Raw genomic sequence first — 25,530 nt, forward strand, 5'->3', positions numbered from 1 at the left:
TCTCAAGGCTGTGAGCCTTAGGATCAACTCCCCACCTACCTTATGACTAACCAATCATAAGCCCACGGTGTACACTAATGAGCGCTCTATTAGAGTCAGTGAGGGACACTAACGTGGCTAATATTTATTCTAATCTTATAATGTAGGTATAAGGAACTCAGTACCACAAAACCATATCCTACAAGAAAGCAAGTGGTTATGTTTATTCACATTGTGGAGCCTTTAGGAGGCAATGCCCACTTGGTCAAAGTAGATGATCGGGAGACAGGCCTCTGATGGTTGTTCTCTCTGCCTCCTGTTTTACCACAAGAAGCAGACTCCACTGCACAATCCAGGTGCTGTGATCACAGCTGTGCTCCTTTCTCTCCCCTGCCATGATGGGCTATGACCCTCCAACACTGTGAACCACAATGAACCATTCACTCCCTTAAGTTGTTTCTACCAAGTATTTGGGTCATAGCAACCAAAGAGCAACTAATGAAATTGCTAAGTCTCAATAAACAGCAGCTCCTTGGTGAGGTCTGTGAATCAAGGCAAGCATCGATGTCATTCTGCTCCTAACGTCACATCAGACCATCAAGTTCATCAGTGTTTTATTTGTCTTTCTACTTGGCTGTATCAACTACTACGACCCTGAAAGTTCAAACCACCTCTCACCTACTCACCCCTAACAGATCTCCCTGCTCCTTCCCTGCCTCCTCTAATCCATTCTCCACCCTGCTGGAAAGCTAAACTACTTAAATCCCTCTCCCCCCACCCCCATAACTACCCATCTCCAGTGGATACAAATCTAAATACCTAAGTGCATGATCTAAGCTCACCTACTTTCCAAGGGCACTCTCCACTTTTACAGCCCATGTTACCTGCTCAGGCCAAGTCTTCTTTCAGCTGTCCATACGCTGAACCCTTCCCTCCACATGCCTTTTGTCTCTACAGCTTATGCTTCTTCTGGCCAGCCCCATCTCATCTGCCACAGACATCTGTTGTTTCTGCCTGCCAAGCATCTTTCCTCTGGCCTCTTGTTGAAATCATCTCTCCCTCATTCTCACGCTATGTGGTTTGACTAAAACAGCCAACTTCTGAGCATCTCAGTCCAGGGCCATCAACGTGAGAACAGACCCAGCCAAGCTACTCTATCCACAATTCACCAATCCAAAACTCAAACCAGTCTCAATCAGAATTCATCCGAAGGACTGACCCGGACACCCTGTGTCAGGGGTGCTGACAGGCCAGATGACCAGTATGGCACTGTTACACCAAGCAGTGGACACACTTTGGCAAATGATGGGATGGGAGAGGGGGGTGATGGGGGAGGTGTTAGGTCACAGGCTTTGTCACTTTTGATTCAGAGCTGACAAATTACTGTGTCTGTGAGGACCAGAATGCAGAAAACATAGGACAAGTAGTCAAGTCTCTAATCCTGATTCACCTAATTACTATCTGAGTAAGGCAATTAAACTTTTATAGCTCTGTTTTCTCATTTGGAGAACATAAAGGAGGATTACATACTTCCCAAGAACCTATCACACCTATTCGTCCACAACCTCCCTAAAAAGATCTATACTTTTAGTGGCCATATCAAAGCCCAGGCCTTTCAAACATCATTTTAAAACTTCAAAGTGGAGCCAGGTGTGGTCACAGAAGCACTCAGAGGATTATAAGGCCAAGCCCAGCCTGGCTGACAGTGAGGCTCTGTCAGCAAATAAACAGCAAACAAAATGATAAACCTAGGAAAGCTTCTTTCCCTCTGATTCTATATAATGTGGGAATGTAAGCGAATACCACCTTTACAAAAGGGAGTGGGGATTGGGTGTTCATAAATAGTCATACCTTTCTCACTCCACTTTAGGAAAATACACTGGGACAATAATCAGAGGTGCAAGGGAAAGTTCATATAGATACTAATGCCCAGTAGTCATCACATACCATGATTTACTAAAAGTGAAACACCAGAAATATCCTAAGCATCCAACAATAGTGAATTTACTAAATAAATTATGGAAGAGCCTTAAGATGAAGTACTATTCATTTAAATACATGTGCAAATAGTCTTAAAATATAATGCTAAGCACAGTAAAATAATGTATGATGTATGAATACATGTACTGGGAATAATACAAAAAATGAAAATGCCTCAAAAATCTTAGCAGTTTTAACTCCAGAAATTACAACTCATCTTTTTTCTTCTTCTGTAAATACATCTGGATATCTTGAGTTATTTAAAATTATTAAATTGCAAAAATTAAAATTTTTGTACACAGGAAGATATATAAATTATGTTTCCATTTATTTATTTGTTTTGAGGCGGAGTATCACTGTTTGCTTGTTTGTTTTGAGGCAGAACAACTACCTAGAACAGGCTGGCCTCAAACTCAAAGAGATCTACCTGCCTCCATTTCCTGAATGCTAGAATTAAAAGCATGCACCACTATGGATTCAATTTATTTATTTTTTTACTTTAAAATGGAATTTTAAAAATTCATTACACAACCTAAGAAAAGATCATACATGCTTGTGAAACATAGTACCTCCATGTAGGTACCTTATCTACAATCCACAAACCCCATGATAATCACACTCACAAACAGATCAACTAAGAAGGCTGAAATATGACATTAGCACAGTAACAGTGATCTCCAGTACTTGCTAAAGTGCTTCCTAGTAATGGAATGGGGCACAAAATACTGCCACCAAAAAGTTTAAATATCCACATAATTCTAACTCTCTTCTATCAACTCATATGTATTTATCAGATCAGTTCATGGAAACCTAAGCCCCAGTTGAGTTGCAGAACTGAGGCAGAGTAAGCAGACAACCAGAGCCTGGCAGGACCAAGCAGCCACTAACCAAGCAGGACTGAGTTTTGCATAGGAGCAGTACGATTTTGCTTAGGTCTCTTACTGGGCTCATGTAGAGATTAGCAAGTCAAATTTACAATGCTGTTGACCAGACACTGCAACAAGTACAATACTGGACTTTAAGTTACATTGTATTTCTGGGTAACAATACGCAAACAAAACATCACCTACAACTTAAAGGGCTATGTTTGCTCTCTAGGAAGACAAAGATCTTGAATAACAGAGTATACATACACACACACACACACACACACAGACTCAGTATTCAGGGTGACCTTATAGCACATCAGGTTCTTGGGTTTCCTCCAGCTACAGCTCAGCTGTGACCTTAAGGCAGGACTTAGCCTGCTCTGACATCCAGGACTGGTTCAAAACTGATGCTTATGGGACGAGGAGGCCTTTAGAATACACCAACTTCTGATACTATAAAAACGCCTAATGACCAAATTTAAAGAAATCGCACACATGCAAACAACCAGTGTGAAGACACAAGTGTTATTTTAAGCATTGTTTCAAAGTCAAGATATTCAAAACAAAATGAGACATTTTGTAAGACCGCTAAACATAAATCATAAAATAATCTCAAAATAAAGTTCTAAATTGTACTCTCAGTTTATCACTTGTATTCATTCTTAAAAATCTTGGCTAGACTATTGTAGTATGTTTCATTAAATATTCACAATATGCCAAGCATTTAGAAAGCACCATCTCCTTTTAAGCCATTTAATCCTCCAAAGACCATTAAACAGGTAGCTTTATCAGTGAAGAAGCTGAGGTTCAGAAAAATAAATACAGCCAGGTATAATGGCTCAGACCTGAAATCCCAATACTTGGAACCTAAGACCAAGCCTGGGCAACATAGTGAGAGCCAGTTTGTACTACGGTATGGAATTCTATAAAGAATACAAAGGGGTGGGGAGGAGGGAAGAGGGGGAGGAAATGATGGAAAAAATAAAAGAAATTCTGGCCATCAGTGAAATGTAAGATTCAAATCTAGATCTAACAAATTTATTCATGAAGTCATGATGCTCTTCAAGCCAATATAAGACGGACTATTTTTAACTTGCATTTATTGTGAGCATACTTAAATAATGGTAACAATTAAACTTCAACCCCCAGCAATTGTTTACAGTATGAACAAAAACTATAACTTACTAGTGAAGGCAGATTAGACTATGGTTTGCCGAAACTCCCAGGGAATGATTTTAAATTATTAATATTAATGAAAAATAATAAATAAGGACAAAAAAAACCCCCAGATCTCTAGATCTACTACTATTCAAAGTTATTTAATGATTTCTCATTTCCAAGTAAAACTACTCACACTACAATTTTGAAAAAGCATGCGGTATGCAGAAGACATACACTCAAAGGCAGCTGTATGTGGTGGGATGTATAACTATAAAAACTAAACAAGAAACACTCAAGAAAAGGTCATGAATTTGGGAGTGAATAGGGGATTGGAGGACTCAGGAGACAGTAGAGAGGAAATGGTGTAAACAAAGTACTCATATATGAAATTCTGAAAAATAATAAAATAACTTTAAAAAGAAAAAAGTAAATGGGTAAATAAAAACAGATTATTTCAAAAAATATCCATTGGCCAAACTCACTCTCAAAGGCATTTCATCCTCTCCTCTGCTTTTTCTGCAAAGATGCAGGTTTCAGTGAAGCACAGGGACGTTAAATAAGTTGAGGCAACATTTCCTTAGGAAAATCACTGAGCTTTGAGTTCAGATAAGATAATCAAAAGAACTCAAGTGTGTCCTAATTAGAACAAACAAAATGACCTTTGAGCCTTTCTGTTAGCACAAGCAAAGACTGAAAAGAACTTTTAACTTCTCTGACGGTGTATCAGAATGTCTCATGTACATATTGGAAACTGTTTAAAAATGTATAGTCAGAAAAATAACTTTCTTGGTTTCCTCATTTGCAAAATAGGGTTAGACTTCAGGGCTTGTTTCTACAGTCTTTTGTGAACTCTGACATTATACTATTAAATCACAATCTCTACCTTTTACAAAGCAAGTCCATAATTATAAAAGGAATTTGGGTTTTTTACATAATTTACTACAAAGTCACAACTTGTAGTTTTTTCAGAAGTGAACAATTCTCTTAGTTATTGCCTATTCCTTATATATCCAAATCTGCCAATGTAAACATTTAATCTAAAAGATCCAGGCAGTGACCTAGTCTTTGCTCAAAGGCATCAATCAAGACAGAAAGCTGATTCTTTTTTCAATCAACTCTGTTAGAAGACACCTACAAGCTCTGTTTTCTTTAAAGGATACACGTAAGAATATTCTTTCCCACCCTTCTTTGTCTTCAGGTCCCATCCTTGTTCCAAATTCGGAAAGACAACCTTTACATCCACTGTTCTTCTTGATTTCATGCCCTTAGGTTATAGATCACCATTTCCACAAGCTCCTCTTAGGACGATTTTCTCACCAGTCTTTTTCTGAAAATAGACAGCACACTAGGAGTAATGGTCTACATCTGTAATCTCTGCACGTGGGAGGATGAGGCAAGAGTATCACCAAGAGTTCAAGGTCAACTGAGCTACTGAGGGAAAACAAGGGGGTGTGGGAGGGTGTGGCTATGTATGTGTGCAGAGGAAAGGAGGGACCTGGATGGGAGAGGGGAAAGGGAGGGGAAATGGGGAACATGATCAGGTATTGGGGTGTGTGGACAGAAGTGAAGTCCTGAGGGCTAGCAGAAAGAATGGCAACAGGCAACCGCAGGAGGTAGGGGGGTGGGGGAAACCCTCTAGAATGTAACAGAGACCTGGGAGGTGAGAGTAAGAGACACTCAGAACTCAAAGTTAGGGACCTTAGATGAAATGTCCTACAGTGAGAAGAGGGAACTTGTAGAGCCCACCTCCAGTAGAAAGACAAGGCATCAAGTGGAGGTAAGGGGTTGCCATCCCACTGTCAAAAACTCTGACCCAGAATTATTCCTGTCTAAAAGAACTGCAGGGACAAAAATGGAGAAGAGACTAAGGGAAAGGAGGTTCAATGACTGGCCTCAATTGGAATCCAGCTCAAGGGAAGGCTTCAAAGCCTAACACTATTACTGATGCTATGGTGTGCTTACAGATAGAAGCCTAGCATGGCTGCCCTCTGAGAGGCCCAACAAGCTGCTGAAAGAGCCAGATGCAGATATTTACAGCCAACCAATGGACTGAAGCTGGGGAGCCCTGTGGTTGGATTAGGGAAAATCTGAAAGAATCTGAGGAGGAGAGTGACCCCAACCTGCAATGTCAACTAACCTGGACCCCCAAGATCTCTCAGACACTGAGCCACCAGGCAGGCAACATATACCAGCTAATACAAGGCCCCAGAGTTCTATACAGCAGAGGACTGCTTGATCTGGCCTCAGTGAGAGAAGCACCACCTAATCCTTGAGAAACTTGAGGCCCCAGAGAATAGCAAGGTGGGGTGGGGGTGAAGTGTCAGGACATCCTCTTGGAGACAGCGGGGTAGGGATGAATAGGATGGGAAATGTCAGAGGGTAGACCAGGAGGAGAATGACAACTGGACTGTAAAAAAAAAGGTTGAAAAATAAATGAGAGAGAGAGAAAGAGAGAGAGAGAGGAAGAAAGAGAAAGAAACGAAGGAGAGACACTAGAAAATCATAAGATAATTTTTAAGAATCTAAGCATTTCCATTTATAGCATAGTTTTATTGACACTTAACTACTGATGAAAAAATTAATAAATTGCGCTAATGATTAAATGAGTATAACATATTAGCACAAGGGTGGCTGGCTACACAGTAATCATTCAGTATATGTGATTTTCATGATTACTTACAAAAATGCTGTAATATTTCTATCTGCACAATGAGGGTGTAAACTCTAACAATAAAAATTTACCACATATATTATTAGCTATTCTTGAAGGATTAGGCAGAAAATTAATGTGTTATAGTTAAGTTTAAATTGTATATCAATCAAAAGTCAATACTCTTAGCAACTCTTGGAATTGATACTGAAATTCATGATAAACAGGATACAGTTATACAAAGAATTAATTTACAGTAAAGTTTCTAGTAAAAGTAGAATATATGGGCCAACAATCCCATGTTTTACAAGTAAATACTTAGGCTCCCACTATGTAATTCAAAGATGAAGTGGGGGCACTAATCACTTGGATGTGCTGGCAGAATCTAAGGGATTTCTGGTATTAGATGGCCTGAAATTAAAATCCTCCTATGTGACCTGGGAAAGATCACTTATCCTTTGTGTTCTCAGGTTCCTGATTATGAAATGCACGTTAAGATGCCACCCCCCTGCCTTATAAGGATGAAGGGAATCAAAGCACATTTGGTGTAACGTGTGTTTGTCACAGACCATTTTCAAACACTTGGTGATGTCACTGTTATGTTCCTGTGACATTACTCAGAAGTTATCTTAAGAAGCAAACCATCATAAATAATGTTACTAAAACTTACAGTCTAAAAGGTTGTTTTAATGTGCACAGGCTCTCACCTCTGAGAGCTAACTAGTACTAAAGTCAACTAATGGTTTAATATTTTACATATTTTAACTAACATGTTTTAGGGCAGACTTATTATTAATGTTTGAAATTCCATCTGGATATTACTTTTACTGGTCTATATATACTCATTTAGCATATCATGTGTAGAGAATGATATAATAAAGTCAGAAACAAAACTGTACTTCTCATATCTGCCATTATTCTGTACCTACGAGCGTGCAGTCCAATATGGTAGCCATTTGGGGCCATTTAGCATCTGAAATGTGAGTGATATACTGTAGATGTAGAATACAGAGCAGATTTTTGAGACTTAATATTAAAAAATATATGAATTACTTCAATATACCATTGACATACTAAAATGATGATAGTTTTGGCATATTAGGTTAAATAAAATATATCATTTAAATTAATTTCTCTCATCACTTTTACTGTTTTAATATGGCTACTAGAAGATTTTAAATTATATTCATAATATATTTCTATTGGAGAGAACAGAGGTAATCTTTAAAAATATGACCCTTAAGGACTGCTGGATCTGGGTTTAGACAGAGAAGATGCATCTAACCCTTAAGAGACTGGAGTCCCTAGGGGGGTTACAGATCTGGCAGGGTGAGGGTGGGGGGTGGGCATGTCCTTGTGGAGACGGAAGGGGCGGGCAGGCAGGGAGAAGGTATGGGATGTGGAACAGTTGGAAGGTGGACCAGGAGGGAAATAAAATCTAGAGTTTAAAATAAATTAAAAAAAAATTAAATTCAAGAATATCATATTTATTTTTTTATATTTATTTTTATATTTTTATTTATATTTATATGGATGAATATTGATATTCAAGAATATCAAAATTTATATGGATTTTCAGTGTATACATAATCAATTTCATCATACCCTGACCAAATATCCTATTATTCTATTTTATTACTATCTTAGAACATTTTTATACAAATATTTTGATCATGAGTTTTCCCCTCTCCCAACACTTCCAACCCCCACCACCTACCTGTGAGGAGTCGACAGAAGGCGGCTATCATCCTTGCAGCCATCTTGAGCCATATACCCTGACAAGAGACTTGTTTACAACAGCCTACAACAGCTGAGCACACTCTGATAACATCTTGTTTTAGATAACCAGTATTTTCCCTTGGGTGTGTGAGACTTAAAGGTGGACTTAAAGGTGTAACTTAAAGGTGTAATTTAGAGATAAGACTTAAAGGAGTGACTTAAAGGCGTGATTTAAAGGCATGGCTTAGAAGTGAGACATATAAAAGGCAAGAGGCAGACAGAAGAAATTATTAGACACTTGTACTTGGAAGAGAACTTGAGACTCGAGACCAGAAGAAAGCAACTAGACACTTGGAAAAGGACTAGTGACTGGGAAGGAGACTAGCAACTTGGTACTAGGAACTAGGGACCTGAGACTTGGTACTAGGAACTAGGGACTTGGAGAGAAAAAGAGAGACTGAAGAATAAACACGATTGAATCACACTCTGTCTGGTCTCCATTCTTTGAGTCTGTTCTCACTCTCTCTCTTGTTGAACCCCGACCTGTGGACCGGAGCAGCTTGGGGCAGTGTGGGCTTTAACAATTTAGCCCCCAAGGCTTTTGGCAGTGCGGGTTCCAACATTGATAGAGCGGTCCACGACATTTTGGCCCCCAAACGTGGGGTAGAGCGGTCCCCGACATTTTTGGCCCCCAACGTGGGGCAGTGAGGTTCTCAACACCTACTGTAGAGTGAAAAATTATAAAGACCATTTTATGAAATATATGTAGGCTTTTTCTTTACCCTAAACCTGAGCAAGAGAATGCAGGTTCCAGAAGGTGGAACTGAATGTAAGATTTCAGGCCTTCACTGCCCCAGGACACATTCCAGGTGGAGGGCATTATCCCTGAATCAGAGGACACTTGCTGGATTAACATTCCTCAAGCCTCAGGGTGGGGAAGGCCCAAAGCAAGAAGACATTCCTGACCACAGAGAAAGATGCAAGTCATCTGAGTGGTTCCAAGAAGTAGCTAACTTTCCACCGTTCTTGGTTACCCCTCCCCTTTGAGGTTTTTGTAAAACAACCAATCATGTGTAACCAAGAGAAAATTCCTTCCTTTCCCCATACCATGGAAAAAAAAAAAAAAAAAAAAAAAAAACCAACAACAACAACCCGCCCACAGCTTGCTGGCCTTTTGTCAAAATTCTGTCCCTGCATGGACAAGCAGTTTTGACCTTGGCTAGCCAACTCTCCCCAATAAACCTCTGCTGATTGCATCCAGATATGGTTTCCTGTGATTTTTGGGTGACTGTGATTTCCTGAGACGTGAGTAAGGGTCTCCCGAGTTCAGGGGTCTTCACTACCCAACTTCATGTTCTTTCTCTCAAAAAAAAAGAAAAGATCAAAAACAAAACCAGAACAGTAAGAGAAAAAAATATTAAAAAGAATCTAATAAATGCCCACCAAAACAAACAAACAAACACATCAGTGGCACATATATCACAGGAGTAATCTGACACTTTGTGACTCAATTTGAGGTCCACTCCAGGAGGTAAACTGATGAAGAAACCAAGGAACTTTTTATTAGCATGTGGTAAAAGATTTGCTCCAACTCCTACAGACTGACCAAATGTACTCAGACAATAAAACCAAAGAACTGAATTCCAACAAGAGAGCCTTCAACCAAAGAGATTTAGCTGTGACTTATAGGTGTCCAAAGTGCTACAGTGGAAGCAACACCTGAACTGGCAAAAAAGCACCAACACAGGACTCTGCCTACAGTCCAAAAGCACAGAGGGATAGTCAGAAGTCCAAGAGAGAGGAAAAAGTGGCCTTGGCATTTAAATTAGACCCTGAAGTCTGGTTCCACATATGCAAATCAATTTTGCCTCAAGTCCCTTCAGCTAATTATTATGTAAAACACCTAGACGTCCAAAGGCTTACCTCAGAGAACAATAAAAATGCAAAGAGAAGGAGGCAAAGGTGGTGCAAAGCTGTATTTCTAAGTCACAAAGGTCCTGTAGAAAAGGATTAGCCGAGAAGCATCAGACAGAATAAGAATGCAGGAACAATATCCTTGAGGGAAGAAAGAAACTCTGCCCAGTAATCACTTTTTACTCTGGAGATGCCCCAGCATTCCCAGCTTTTTCTGGGAGCTTGTTAGGAATATAGCTCCATACCATCCCAGAATAAAAGGACCAACTGTGTCCCCACAAGATTCTTCTAACCACATGTGAGAAGCAGCTGCGCGCACTCTCACAAGACCTACAGAATAGCATCTGTACTGTTCAAATTATTACTTTATTACCCATCTGTTTCCTTGTGTCGGTTACATCTAAACACAGGGCTTTCTATGTATAATACAGATAGTGAATACTGTGTTCACCCAATCAGTTCATAGGAAATTAGATTACATGCATGCTGTAAGGTTGGTGGTAAATCTCTGTTCCCAGTGACAGCTAAAGAACTCATCAACCAACAGAGTGCAGATAAAGTAGACCCCAGGCAACATGGATATTTGACCTAAGGACTGTCCTGGGTGACTAAGATAACAGAAATGATACACACCTACATACACATACATGCATACACACACAGTAAATAAATGTAAAACCTTTTTATTTTAAAAAGTTAGGAAAGAATTGAGGAAGACACCTCATATCCACTTCTGTTCTCCACACACAGGTACATACACACGATACATATATGCACTAACATACATACAATGCATGTATCTACAGTAACACATACAAACAGACACACACACATCATTATAAGAATATAAGAATTCCAAAGTTTGAAGAAACTGACAACCACTAGTGTTGGGGAAACAGCTGTATGGTTTAAGATCTTTTGGGTAATTACCATACTACCTCACTAGGCAGCATCTGTTTCTTCCTCAGCACTGTCCTTCCAACCATTCCTCAAGCAGGCTGGTATTTTCCCCATTTTAAAACTCCCTTGCATTCCTTGCTGCTGTGCTCCCCCACCTCCCCTTTATACAAACAAACAAACAAACAAAAAAGAACCAAAAGACAAACAAACAAAAGAAACAAAACTTGAAATCTTTGTCAACAGACATCAGGTGTTTGTCTTTATTTACTCCCCTCCTCTCTTCTCTCCTCCTCGCTGACCAGTTGCTATGTTTCCAGTGAATGTGCACTTGATTCTCATTTTACTTGACCTGATAAGCAGCACCTGACCCACCCCTGTGACCTGTCTTCACTTGGCTCCTCCCAAATTCTAGGTTTTCCTCCATTTCTCTCTTTTTTCTCCTCCTTTACTGCTCAGTCCTCTCTCACCTCTCTACTTTCAGTGAGCCCGCAGCCCAAGTTCGTAGGACTGAGCCTCTTTTCTTTCCCATTGACAATTACTTCATTGTGGATTTCATCTAGTCAACACATCTGACAAATCCACAATATTTACCACTAGCCTGGAAAGTCTCTTGAAAACCAGACAAACAATATTCAAAGCTGAATTCCTTGTAGGTATAGGGGCTCATGCATATAATCCCAACAAGTACGAGACAGAAAAACTGTCACAAGATCAAGGAGAACCATAGGGCGAATCCTTGTCAGAAAAAGGGGGTGGGGAGAGTAAAGGAAAAAAGTCAAAAACATATCTCTTTGATCAATCCAAGCCAATGCTATGCAAAGAACTACCTCTTAACAATTTGTCCATCTCTGCCCTTACCCCTGCCTGCTTGGTGTATTCTCATGAGACATAGCTGCTCTAAAAACATAGGACAGATCATGTCACATCATCCTCATTTGACACTCTTTCAACAGCCTCTCTACTCATGTTGGACATAGCTAAAACCCTGACAATACTTCAAGGCTATACAGGAACTTCTGACCTGTCTGCTTTGCCTTTTGCTCATGACCTCCAGCTCATGAAGGACAGAAAGCATGCATCTGCATTTGCTGTACTCTATTTCATGCTGTGCTGGCTATTCGAATTTGTCACCTTGACTACATCTGGAATGAACCGCAATCCAGAAATGGAGGGTACACCTGTGATATAGATCTCGAGTCTGGAAGACAAAGGCTATGGATACAGATCTTGAAGCACAGTGCCCATGAAAAGCTTAGGCCCAGGCAAGGTGACACACACCTTTAATCTTAGGAAACAGAGGCAAGCAGATCTCTGAGTTCAAGGCCAGCATGGGACAGAGCAAATTCCAAGTAAAGAACTGCTTAGGTCCAGAGGTAGTGGTACCCACCTTGTGCTGGAAGCCTACATAAGGACAATGGAAGAAGGAAAGCTTCCTTCTTCACCTGCCAGTACATCTGTTAGAACCTTCAGGATTCCAGCTTATACAGAAGACTAGCTGAAATACCTAGTCTAAGCAACTACTAGATTCTTGGACTTGCCATTCACAGTTGTCCACTATTGGGTTAGTTGGACTGCAGTCTGTAAGTCAGTCCAATAATTTCCCTTAACATACATGCATATATATGTTACATATATACATATACATGTACATGTATATGTATATATGGAGGGAGGGAGGGAGGGAGGGAGGGAGGAGACAGAAAGAGGAGAGGCTACCATTAGATGAGATGGACCAGGAGCACATGGCTGAGAGAAGCATATCCTGAGGACAAACAGATGGACCAAAAACAACCTAGGTAAGATTCAAACAAGTAACTTGGAGAGCACAGCTGGGAAAAAGCCAGTCTAGCATAGAAAAATAGATTAGGGATAATTTTCCATTAATTATGCTAAAGCAAATTAAATAAATCAACAGGACTATGTCTTGATTATTGGGGGGCTTGCTGGGCCACATTTAGAGCTAATAGACAATATATACTTAACAAAAAGATTCCTCAAAATAAAATATAGGCATAGTAAGAGTGGTTTCACCATTGCCAAACAAAATGCTTTACAGCCAGTAAGAGGTATTCCTAGGTGATTTCTGCTTCAGTTCCTGCCCTGCCCTGAACAGTCCCTTCAATAATAGACTATGATCTGGAAGTAAAATCCCTCACCTACCCGCAAAAGAAGACATTATGCTAGGCACAGTGACACATGCTTATGAGATCAGCATGCAGGAGATTGATGCAGGAGGATTGGATTGCCAAGAGTTTTTAGATATCTGGGCTACTTGGTGAGCCGAAGATATTAAGTGACCATTAGATAATTTTATTTTGTTTTTAAATTGCCACTATTAAAAGGGAACAAAATAAAGCACTAATATTTATAAAATAAAAAATTTTCATACAAATATGCCTATATACACTACCTAGGTTGAGAAAAGAGAATTACTATCATACTCATTACTCCCCTACTAATCTTATTGACATATGGTTCTATAATTAAACCACATTTCACTGACTTAAGTAGATCCTGGCCTAATGTTTTAAAAATCTTGGCTTTAGTTTCCCTAAGACTATCAAGGTCTTTTACAGCTATAAGCTACATATCTTTACTTGAGTTTCTTTACGAGGTAACAGTTTCCTCTTGGTGCTGGTCACTTAGCTTAGTTTTAGAATATTATATTACGTCTTATTAAAGTTATTAAAGTTCTCCCCCTGGCCCAAAACAGGACCCAGCAAGACAAGAGAATATCAATTGGCCTAAAAGCCTCACCAGGAATGCAGGAAGAATGTGTCAAGAATGTAAAGGTAGGGACACAGCTTAGTTCATCAAGAACTAACTGGTCTAGCATGCACGAAGTCCTGGGTTTGATCCCTGGTACCTTGTAAACGGTAGTGTATGCTTCTAATCCTAGCATAGACGGGGAAAACAGTAAGGTCATTCTCAGCTACATAGGGAGTTCAAAGCCAGCTGACTCAAAATAAAAGACAGAAACGAGAGGAAAAGAAGATAAAATCAAATGAATGAATGAATGAATGAATGAGATCCCTAAGACCATTTTATCACTTACCTATTTAATTGTCTGTGATACTTGTATAAATCATTGAGCAAGCATTTATTAAATGACTACAACGTGCTAAAGCATCACACAAAGCACTAAAATTTGTCTTCTGACTTCTATGTACTACTCTCACAGGTAGTTACAGACAGATCTTAGAATGGTTGGCCGGTTTACCACTTAACAGATATGTTATCTTAAGAAAGGCAATAATTAATAGTAATAATAATAATGGCAATAATTGTTCTACCCCTATATAAGTATAATTCCCATCCAAAGGTCACATTTACTGCCCTCTTATGACTTTTCCATATAATCCTAAACCTTTCCCAACCAGTATATGTTAGGGAGGTATTCAATAACGTCATGTGAGGTACAGGGGTGTCAAAATAACTTGCTCAAGGTGATACAATTATGTGACAGATTCAAGATGCAAATCAGATTAATGTAGGCCTGTGCCCTAACCACTGCACTGCAATGCCTCCTGCTGATGTACAATCGCCTTTATGAGGAAACAGTTTCCTCCTGGTGCTGGTCACTTAGCTAATTCTTCAGGAGACTCCAACCAGCCAACCAAAACAATCAAAGTGTAGAAATGGTGTAAAACACTATCTATTCTGCTTTGTACCATGCTTTCTCCCTACTCTGTCCATGGAGTTCCACATGCCTGCAAAACACCTCCAGAGATTCAGCAATGGCAAGCCAATCTAAGCACATCCCTGGGCACAGCGGCATAAGCAGGCATGGCTATGTCTTGTGATCTCCCATAGAGAAGGATGCTTTTCACTAGAGAACACAGCAACTAAAGACAACTAACTAAATTCTACAGGCCACCTCTAAAGTCATTCTTGTCACCAGGTGAGACCTGAGTTTCCAGGATTCTGATCTTTAGAGAGAGTTATACAGAATGCTCACAGAACATGGAAGGCCCTTCACAGTAACATTAAATCAGGCTCTTCAGCTATCCCTAGAAATGTAACACTAGGAGACTCTTGTGACAGAAAAGTATGGAAAACATTACTTAGGTGATGAAATAATAGCATCTATAAAGACCAATTAGGGTCGACTAGGTGCCATGACTTCTTTCAGAAGGTAGGAAAGCACTATGTTCTTTTATATAAAAATCTCTAAAGAGTTGGTTTAAATTTTTGCTTTTAGTAAACCTATGGATCTCAAAGTCTCCAGAGTTGTGGAATCTTCCCAAGCAGCACAAGCAAAGGTAAAATCCATCCTCTAGCCCTGGCCGGCATGAACTCGTCTATACAGACCAGGCAGTTCTGGCTCACCCAGATTCACCTGCCTCTGCCTCCAGGGTGCCACTGCACCCAGCTCTGCCCTCTCTTCTACCAGAGAGAAGTGTAAAAATATTAGTTACACAATCATTTTGCTTAATTTGTCTACTCATTTCAGCAAATATGTAAGCATAATGAACGGTGCCTTGCTTAAGATAAAGACGGTGATTGCAAAGGACAAGAAGTGAAAATGAAAAGGCTGAAATTCAGAGAATGGTAGGAGACACTTGCAAAGCACACACCACGTAGGAAACATAAATCCAGAACAGTTCAGAGAATGGTAGAAGACGCTTGCAAAGCATGTATCACCTAAGAGACATAAATCCAGAAACTACCTAAATGATTATTTCTCCAAGGAAGCTCTACAAGTGGCCAACATACATAAGAAAATAAATGTAATATTATCAGCCACTATAGAAATGCAAACCAAAACCATAATGAAGGGTGGCTCAAGTCTCTAATTCCAGCATTTAAGAGACAGGAAAAGATCAATGCCAGTCTGAATGTATAGGGAGTTCAATGCCACTCTGAGCAAGCCTGAGAAGTTTCTCATGTCGTCATACACCCTGCACACAAAAACAGTACTACCACTGTGTGCATGGCTGAGGAACAACCTGCAGCCTGTAAATGTAGCTGTTTACTTCCTAGATCTGTCACACGAAGTGTGCCGCTGTCTTATAAGTGTGCTGTATCTCTAATTGTAAGATGAAGTACTTTCATTTCTCTATAGGTAGTCATTTCCCTGTTGTCTTCACACACTTTGAGTATCGGCTGGTTCTCCAAGACAGTTCTGTGTGCTTTCCAAGGAAGCCCTCCACTGTTGTCATAGCCACCACTGTCCACCTGGATCTTCATAACTATGCTACACAGAGTCACAGGTACCTGAGGTGAAGCTATCAGATATTGCCTAAAGAAAAGAAAGAAGCCAACTAATGTTTCATCATTTCCTTGAGCTCTCAAAATAATGCCATACATTTTTTTAATTAAGGCAAACTAACAAGACAACTCTTAAGCAAACGAGGCTCTATGGTTTCCATTTGCATGATTCTAGGTACAAAATATGTTCCTATTTTTCTCCAAATAGCTCCTACTGACATTCATTTTTTTTCTCATTTTAAATGAATTTATCTACTTTCATTGTTTTAAAATTTCATATCTCTCATGTACATTTCCCACCCACACTAGTGCTTATCAGACATGATGGGGTGAGGACAATTTCCAAAGTCTATCAAGGCCTAGTCAGTAAACACACCACAGCAGCCAGAACGTCAAGAGGGATACATCAGCTCAAGTCAAACGATGACATCTCTTAAAGCACTTTACTTGAATGCCTTGTTGTACAGCACAATAGCCATTAGCCACCCAGGACTTTATAAATTCACTGAACTAAATAAAATTTAAAATTCAGTTCTTGAGAATAACCATATTTCAGGTACTCAGTAGCCACATAGAGATTCTGGCTACTGAACAAGAGAGAGCTGAGACACTGGGAACAGGACAGACAGTTCTGCTGAAGAGTGCTGGTGAAGAGGAGAGAGGCCACGAATGTTCACAGGTGCTGAAGTCTTAGGAACAGCAATGCCAGTATTTACCAACTGTAGCGTTTGACTCTCTTAAGAATGACTCTAGATGTTCCTTGAAGGTTCGTTTAGGTCATCTCAGGTCAGTAGCACAACCTGTTCACAGACTCCACGAATAAATGAGTGGATGGATGAATAGTGTGTGCCTTAATTTCTGCCCTAATTTACGTAGAAGATATTAGCGCCTGGAAAGCTATGATGCCTTTTTTATTTCTTTGTTTTGTTTTCTCATGGAGATTTTATTAGAAGATCTAAGTGTCAGCAGGCCAGGCAGGGAGCTTATAGACCCTGCAGAGCCACCAGAAAGAAATCTGTAAATTTGTCCAAAGGGAACTGCATCATTCGAGCAGAAAGCTCCAACCCAGGGAAGCAGCATGCACTTACATACGTGTATGTAAAGCTCTTACATACACAGGGGCAGTCACAGGAGTCCCTGAAAGACCCAGCAGCCTGATGCCAATTCCATGAAAAGTTTCTACTGTCCGTTTGCTAGAAAGTAATATAATGGCAAAGACAGCAAGCATCTACTTGCACAGTCTGTGTCACTCACTCAGAAAGGAGTCTCCTGTCCTTTGTGTCCTGTGACTCATCCTACCTTGCCCAGCAGCTTCTTGGAAAATAAAGTTTTCAAAACCCTGAGTTCCAAAATAGCTGGTAGAATTTTACGTACAGAAAAGCAACCCCATTAGTGCTTCACCAACGATCTCCTGAAGGCCAAACAAAGGAAGCTACAGCTGCTTTTAAACATGTTCTGTTTCCCATGTGTGCTGACCAAGAGCCACAAGAGGAGACAAGCTGCTTCATTTCTGCAACTCACTTTTACTCAGCAAAGGTCTGAAGACAGAGGGCCAGGCAAGCAGGGAGCAGCTGCAGCCTGATCTTCTGAAAGCCCTCCGCTGGTTCCCCAGCCCCTTTTATTGTTTCAGACACATTTTCAGAGAGCACTGAGCTCCAGTTCCTGGGAAGAAATAACAAGGAAAAGCAGTCTTCTCTGTGTCAACACCACCATGGCTGAAACACCCAGATACTTCTCTGAGGTGATATAATTAGAAATTAGAATAAGCGAGACTCACATTCAACTTTAAATTGTTCATCTGCTTCATCTTTTACTTTAATTTCATGACTATAGGGAACTCTTTAATGTACTCTGGACAAGAAATTATACAGTTTCTATCTCTTGAGCCAGGCAATACTAGTGCTGCTGTTTAAGCCAACAGATTGGTTGATGAATCGGCCTGATAAATTAGTCATTACCTTTTAGAGCCAAAACCTCAGTTTCTGCAGCACACAGTGCTAGCTGTGAGGACATAGGAAAGGGATTAAGCAAATCCCTACTTGAGTTTGAATATTTGCTTCACAGCTGTGGGATCCTGAGCAACTAAACTTCTCAAGGTTTCCAAAATAGAGAAGATGACAGTACTGACTTCTTGGCCGTCTATGTCAGAACTCAGTAAACATTACCTGTGCCTGTGGCACCTCACTGTAAAGAATGCATTTTCTAAAAGTCAGGGCTCGAGATGAAAACTAAAGGCAAGTCGACTTCTCAGAAGCCCTGCATGAAAGTAAGTGTCTTCCAAACACAAGGACTTGAGTGTGCCCCTAAAACCATGTACAAAAGCCAGACACAGTGGTGCACACATGTAATCCCAGCCCTGGGAAAGCCAAGACAGGAAGGTAACTAACCATCCAACCTAGAATAAATCAGCAAGCTTCCAACCAATGAGAGACTGCACCAAAAGTGGATAGCTCCTAAGGACCAGTACCTGATGTCCTCTGGCCTCCACATGCACATACATATACACCCATGCATATATATACATGCATATACATCCATGCATATATATACATGCATATACACAAACTCACAGCATGAAAAAAAAATGCTGACCTAGCCTCAGTCAAAATGGAACATTTCCCCTCACTCCAAATCCCCAACTCCAGAAACAGTCACTTAAGAAAGCTCATAAGCAAGTTTATTTGATGTATCTCACTGACTTAGCATCATAAACGGGAGTGGAAGGTATTTCAAACAAGATAGTTGTTTGCCATTAATTAAGAGAAAAAAAAATGGCAGCCCTGACTCTCCAATGGAAGGAGAGAAAAAGTGGTGGCTTCCAGCTTCCTTATATCACAGGCATTGCCAGGAGAGAATTATCTACCACCTCTGTGCCCTGGAGTTTCAGCAAAGTCCTTGTCAGTTTGGCAACAGTAATTTGGATTCCAGTTTGTTGACATTCTGGGCACAGCAAAAAATCGTTCTTTTGGTAGAGCAAACAAGCATTGCAAGGACTTGTGCTATTTTTGTGTAAATAAGATAGCATGAGCAAAGATTCATTAGTAATGTTATGAGTTACACCTTATTTTCCAACAAGGCATGGTAATTTAGATTGTAGAATAACTTGTCAACCACACACTTCAAATTCTCATTATATACTCTGTCAGTCACTATGAATTGCAGCAGCATTTGGAACTCTGGAAAATGGTCATATAACTCAGAAACACAGAACCATTTCATTTCTGAACGTACATACAATATTACAAATAACACAAGCTTGTCAGGACATGAACACTGAGAACTAACATTCTGGAGAATTTCATCAGGATCCTGTATGAAATTCATCAGTATCTCAGTATGAAATCTAGAGAACTTCGTTAGTACTCCCTAAAATAAATCAAGGTTGGTTTAACTCCTAACTCGAGAAGTGTGTCTATAGGGATACAGCTAAGCCCTGGGATAGCCTACATCAGCCATGGGTTCAATATTTAGTACTCGGGAAGAAAATCAAAGACCTCTGTGCATGGTCCTGGTAGAATATGGTGGAGAACACTTGCAACAAACCGTGATTCAGGCTAGGCCAGACCCCCAGACTATGACTATATTTCACATACTTAACTATGGGCTTTGATTAATTTTTTTCTTTCCCGTCAGCCTAAAGCTCAACTGAGTCTGACTATGTTGTAGACAAACCTGAGAATGATCACCATGTGTTATTCACCTTCTAATCCAACCCAAACTTCAAAATATCATCTTTTCATAATTGCCAAGTAGAATTATCCCCATAATCCCCAAAGAAAGCAGCCTTAAGGCCAAAGGACATACACATCTTGGTTTTCACAGTTTCACCTCTTAAGGAAGACCCAGATTAACCGTTATAACACTAGTGACTTAGTTTATGAATAATGAACGGCAAATCACTCCAGAACTTCTACAGGGAATTTGTAAATCCCCTATGCAAGACTGGAAGGGCATTTATTGGGAGAGAGTAGAAAGTGTATTTGTTCTCTCTCAGCAGGGAACATCCTCTCCCCTACATCTTTTTTAAAAAGCCAACCAATTCCAAGCCTTCAAGGACCAGGGCTTCTGGACCTTTGGGACTTCCAAGTCTGTAAAACAGATTCCCTGCTTCCTAGGGATCCCACTTAGAACCTACTCAGAATATCTCCTAACAAAAAAGCAGGCTCCTAGAGAGCACAGATCCTGTCTTACTCACTGGCCAAGGAGCTTGGCAACATACATCCTTTGTACATACTCGACTGCAGATAATGAACTGCACTATGTATTGCCAAAAACCCACTTACATTGATTTTCCAGATCTACCCCTCCCTATACCTGCACCTGGACCCACTAAAAAAAAAAAAAAAAAAAAAAAAAAAAAAAAATTCCTCTGGGGCGGAAATCCCGGATCCCACTGTCAGGAGAGCCAGAGTCTGGAAAACGAAATCCTATTGCCCATTACATCCTCTGCCTGGTGGGTGTTTAACATCCTTCTACATCCAGGGCAATGGCAAAAGTAAACACTACTTAGGAAATTGACTGCATTGTAAACTCAGCCTCTAACCTGTGTTAGCCTGCTTTACAAATCTTTTTCATAACATCAGTTGCCAAGATATCTACGGCAAAAAAAAAAAAAAGTTAAATGCATGTAAAACAGAATCACTTAAATGTCTTTAAAAGCTAGTGGAAATGTTACACAGAATAATCTCCCCCCTGTCCATTTGTTTTCTCCGCGCAAGGGATTTCTTTTTTTCTTTCTGACAGAGAAACATGATAGTCACTCAATCTGAGAGCTGACTTGGCAGACTACCATGGGCACCTTAGGTCCTCTTTAACGCCTGCCTCCTTTAGATCTTCAGATTAGGCAAGAAGGAGCTTTCAGGTTTCTCCTCTCAGATGAGGTTTACCAAGACAGAGGGGGTGAATTAAAATCCTGCAACCTTAACAACAAAAAGTTGGCCCTCTTGGATTCCCCCAACAAACACAAAGAAAGAAATCAGCTGGGAAAAGAAAAAGAAAAAAAAAAATAGTTATCAGAGCACAAAGTGAAGTGGCCCAGGGATCCTGATGGGGCAGAGCAAAGGACAAGGCAAAAGAAACCGCGGCTCAGGTGCGGACGCCCGACACACTCCACACACCCTCTCCCTAACCCGGGTCAGATGGTGAGCTCACCGCGGCGTTTCTCCCTTCCATCTTCCATCGCCCGCGCGGGGCTCGGGGCCGCGGGGGATGCGGGCGAGCCGGGCTGCGGCGCGGGGAACCGGGCTGGGCGCGCGAGTGCGGGCGGCTCTTTGTTGCGCGCCCCGGGACGGCCGGCGGCGGCGGCGGCGGCAGCGCGCACCCGGGCGTTAGCGGCGGAGCCCGCGGCGGGCACCCGGGCCGGCCCCCGGCAACGTCAAGGCGAAGGCGGCGGGGGCGGCGCCCGGCGCGGAGGCGGCGGCGGCTCGGCTCGGCTCGGCGGAGTGGCGTCCTGCAGCCCTCTGCTGCCTGTTGCTTTGTCTCCTTCCGCAACACCCCCTCCCCTGAGGAAAGTGAGGCGCGCGTTCGCGGGCGTTTCCTCTCCGAGGGCGCCGCGCGCAGGCCGTCCCACCTGGGCCCGAGTGCGCGCGCCCGCGCGTCTCAGGGTCGCGGCTGTAGGGTAGCGAGTGCGTCTGCCGAGGAGGGCGCTCGGGGCCACAAGCCCCGCCAGAGCCTTCAATCACTGGACCCTCAGGGGGCTCAGGGCCACCTGCCCCAAACAGAGGCTCTCTAGTCCCTGAGTCCAACTTTAAAGGCTCATTTCTCTAGGAAATAGGTTTCACCCTGATGCAGGCGCTCCCCATTGCGACCCTGTCACTGGGACTGTCCCGCGATGAAATGTCACTGAGTTTCACCCTAACCCTGGCCCCGTTTGATCCTTGCGGCAGAAACAAGGGCTGGACTCCACCCCTTTTCAGGGTTTAGGTTTCAGTCTGTGAGTTATGGCTGGATATAGGAGTTGGTGGCCGATATTCCAGGTAAAAGCTATGAGGCCAGTGGCCAAGTCCCTAGTAGCAACTTTATTTCATTTTGTGCCGATTCTTATTCATGGTTCTCTGTTAACACAACTGTCAGACTGAAGATCAAGGAGCCAGGACTAGCTTACCCAGTCTACAGAAGGCCTAGTTCCAGGTAAAGTGTGTTCCACATCCAGCTCGCACCCGAAGCGCACCCGGACAGTTGTACAGCGGGCTGTGATTCTCTCCCAGCTCTATTGTCTGACCCGGGTGGCCAGTAGAAGATGACCAGAGGGAAGTGACTAACATAAGTTGAGAGCTGAGAGCTAGGGAGTAGGGATCAGATCTCCCAGTGGCCCACAGGTCTCTAGGCCTAACTGCTATCTGGACACTGAAGCAAGAAAGCTGTTTGAATCACCTACTTTTCTTAGGTGACCCATCTCTGTCTAGCAAAGTCAACCTATAGTACCCACCAAAGGGACCAAAATGGGAAAGTCTACAGGGCAATAAATCAGCCCAGCTTCTGAAAGCTCTGCTACCCACGCTTGGAGCTACTGTGTTGCAGACCTACTGTGTTGCAGACCGTTCTGCCCCACGCTTTGGGGCCATAATGTTGCAGCCCGCTCTCTGCTGCTCCCGCCTCGGGTCAGGGCCTAGCAAGAGACGTGAAGAATGGAGACAAGATAGGATGTGTGATCAAGTCCAGTTTCTCGTTTATTGTCTCTCTTCATGTCTCTCTTATTGTCTCTCTTCTCTCTTATTCATTCTCTCTCCCTCTCCCTCTCTCTCTCTCTCTCCCTCTCCCCTCTCCTCCCTCTCCCTCTCCCCCTCCCCCTCTCTCTTTCTCTCTCTCTGAAGGGAAGTCCGGGGTTTTTATACACTTTGTCACATGCCTTGTAGGTGCGTGGATACCACGTGCCTTGTAGGTGTGGATGTGACGTAAGCCTTGCAGGCGTGGATAGCATGTGTGCTTTACAGCTGTGGGCACTAAATGGCAAAACATGAAATGTGGGATAAACAAGATATTTATCAGAGTGTGCTCAGCTGTTGTAGGCTGTTGAAAACCAAGTCTCATGTCAGGGTATATGGCTTGAGGTGGTTGCAAAGCTGATAGCCACTTTCTGCTACGAGTCGGCTCCCAATTCAGGTTCCCCACCCCAGACCAGCAGTAAGGGCAGGTTTATGAGTTATGAAGCATCCCAGTTAATGGGGTATTTCTAACCTGTGAGTCTTCCCTTCATGCTCACATTAAAAGGCCTCTCAGAGATAGTCCCTCTGTCCCTGTTCTAAATTCCTGCCTCCGTGATTCTCCCAGCCTGTCCACTGTGTTGACAAGAACCATGAGGAAGAATTGATACAAAATGCAATTGCTGCCCTGAGACTTGGCCACTGATGTGGCTTTTACCTGGAAAAATAACCCATAATTCATAAATTCAGACAGAGTTCATATAGGCTGAAAGTTGAAAGGCTTGATTCATCCTAGCTTATTAATTAAGGGACCTAGAACTAGTCCCCGGAAAACCCAGGAAGGCAGTTCAAAGGATCACTATCCTCCTCAAGTTCAGTGCCAAACGCTGAGAATTCACCTCTGGGAACAGGAAGAAGGGCTATCTGGGGAGTTCTCAGCTATAGGCTATTCACTTTATACAAAGAATGCCCTGGTCCAGTCCACAGCACCCCCATATTACCCCAAAAGAGGAAGAACCAGCTAACCAACAATGACCCTCAAAAGCATGGGTTGGTATATGCCTACTGAACACAGTATTCTTCCATTAACTTGAGCCATGAGCCAAGTTATTATGTGTGGTATGGAAGGAAAGAGAACGGATTGCAAGGAAGACACAAAGACCTGAAGGTCTAGAAGACAAAAGGAGAAATGTAAGGGGGAGATTCTGCTGGGCAGTGTTAATATGTAGATATCTAATCTTTATTATTTCTAACAGTCTGAAGAAACCAAACTCTGGAATATGTATTCTTGCTATAGAACTGATTAATTATTTAGAATGAGAAAAAAAGAAAATCAATACAAATTTCCAAAAATTGGGGCAACTAAATGACTTGTTTGTTTGTTGTTTGTTTGGGGGGTTGTTTGTTTGTTTGTTTGTTGAGACAGGGTCTCACCATGTAGTTCTGGCTGGCCTAGAACTCACTATGTATGTAGATCAAGCCTCAAACTCTTAAAAGCCCACCTGCCCCTGCCCCTCAAGTGCTGTTCAACCAGCTGCTTACAAACTCTTGATTACCACTATGGAATGATTTATTAATAGACTCATTGAGACCTTATTTATATGTCTCAAAACTGACCCATTTAAAACTCACAATTCAGTAATTTTTAGTTTATTGCAAAAAAAATACGAAGTTAATTTTAGAATATTTTATCATCCACAGAGGAATCGTATTATCTACACCTATGTTATTATCATGTAGTCTACTCTTAAGAAAGTTCTCCCTCCATAACCTTTATTTAGAATAATATGTGTTTGTAAGGTATGATGTCAAATTTTGAAAGTCCTATCAAGTTTCTTTCACAGGACTTCAAAGTTTTCATATGCACTGCTTAGTGGTAATGTTCGGTTTTAATGAGAATGAAGGGAACTGTCTCAGAGTATGCAAATATTCTACATGGGTGATGTCATATTACTCAAAACATCAAATTTTATACTTAAGAGCTATTCACTGCTCGGGATATAAATTTAATCATATATATATATATATATGGAATCAAGTGACATATTCAAATTAGAATTCAGTTAGAATTAGAGGGTGGTAAGCTAAGACTAAACAACACACTATTTCTTGAACCAAGTAAGTCTGAATACTTAGCATATGAATGTCCAAGTCCATAGATTATTTTCTCTCTCCAAGAGTCACAAGGCAGGTGTCTTATCCTAGGTGAAAGCCAAGGTAACTAACTGGAGTTTGGGATCTGAGATAGTGAGTAGGTAGATGCAATGAGTTTTCAGGGGAAAATGCACTGAGTGTGTATAACTGAATAAGGACCTCAAGCAAGTGAGGTATGAGAGCCATGCAAATGTGTGAGTAACTAAACTCCTGAGGGCTTCCTCGAGAGTGTCTGTGTTCAGCACAGCAAACCGAGGGCTAGATAAGAAACAAGGGGTAGGTAAGGCAAGGGGGATCTTATAGGCTGCTATAAGGGTCTAGGCTTTTAACTTCATACAAAGGAACAGCATAA

General features: G+C 41.5%; 1 protein-coding gene across 9 annotated transcripts in view; it reads right to left on the bottom strand.

Moving 5' to 3' along the window:
* The window catches only part of Psd3 (pleckstrin and Sec7 domain containing 3), a 515,401-nt gene that overhangs the window by 341,856 nt on the left and 148,015 nt on the right, over positions 1-25,530 (bottom strand). For 2 of the 9 annotated variants that reach the window (XM_076914235.1, XM_076914236.1), the window contains exons 1-2: positions 21,535-22,209; positions 5,172-5,316 (exon numbers count right to left, since the gene is read on the bottom strand). The exons of 4 other annotated variants lie outside the window; for them this stretch is intronic. Coding sequence is in view for 3 of the 5 variants with exons in the window: in XM_076914231.1 (XP_076770346.1) it covers positions 21,535-21,555 (21 nt within the window). In the remaining 2 variants the exon portion in view is untranslated. Of the gene's footprint in view, positions 1-4,471; positions 4,584-5,149; positions 5,317-21,534; positions 22,210-25,530 lie in introns of those variants that run through there. 3 more of the 9 variants (XM_076914232.1, XM_076914233.1, XM_076914231.1) reach the window with 3 other exon arrangements.

This window comes from Arvicanthis niloticus, chromosome 16 (genome assembly GCF_011762505.2).
Source record: "Arvicanthis niloticus isolate mArvNil1 chromosome 16, mArvNil1.pat.X, whole genome shotgun sequence".
Lineage (NCBI taxonomy): Eukaryota > Metazoa > Chordata > Mammalia > Rodentia > Muridae > Arvicanthis > Arvicanthis niloticus.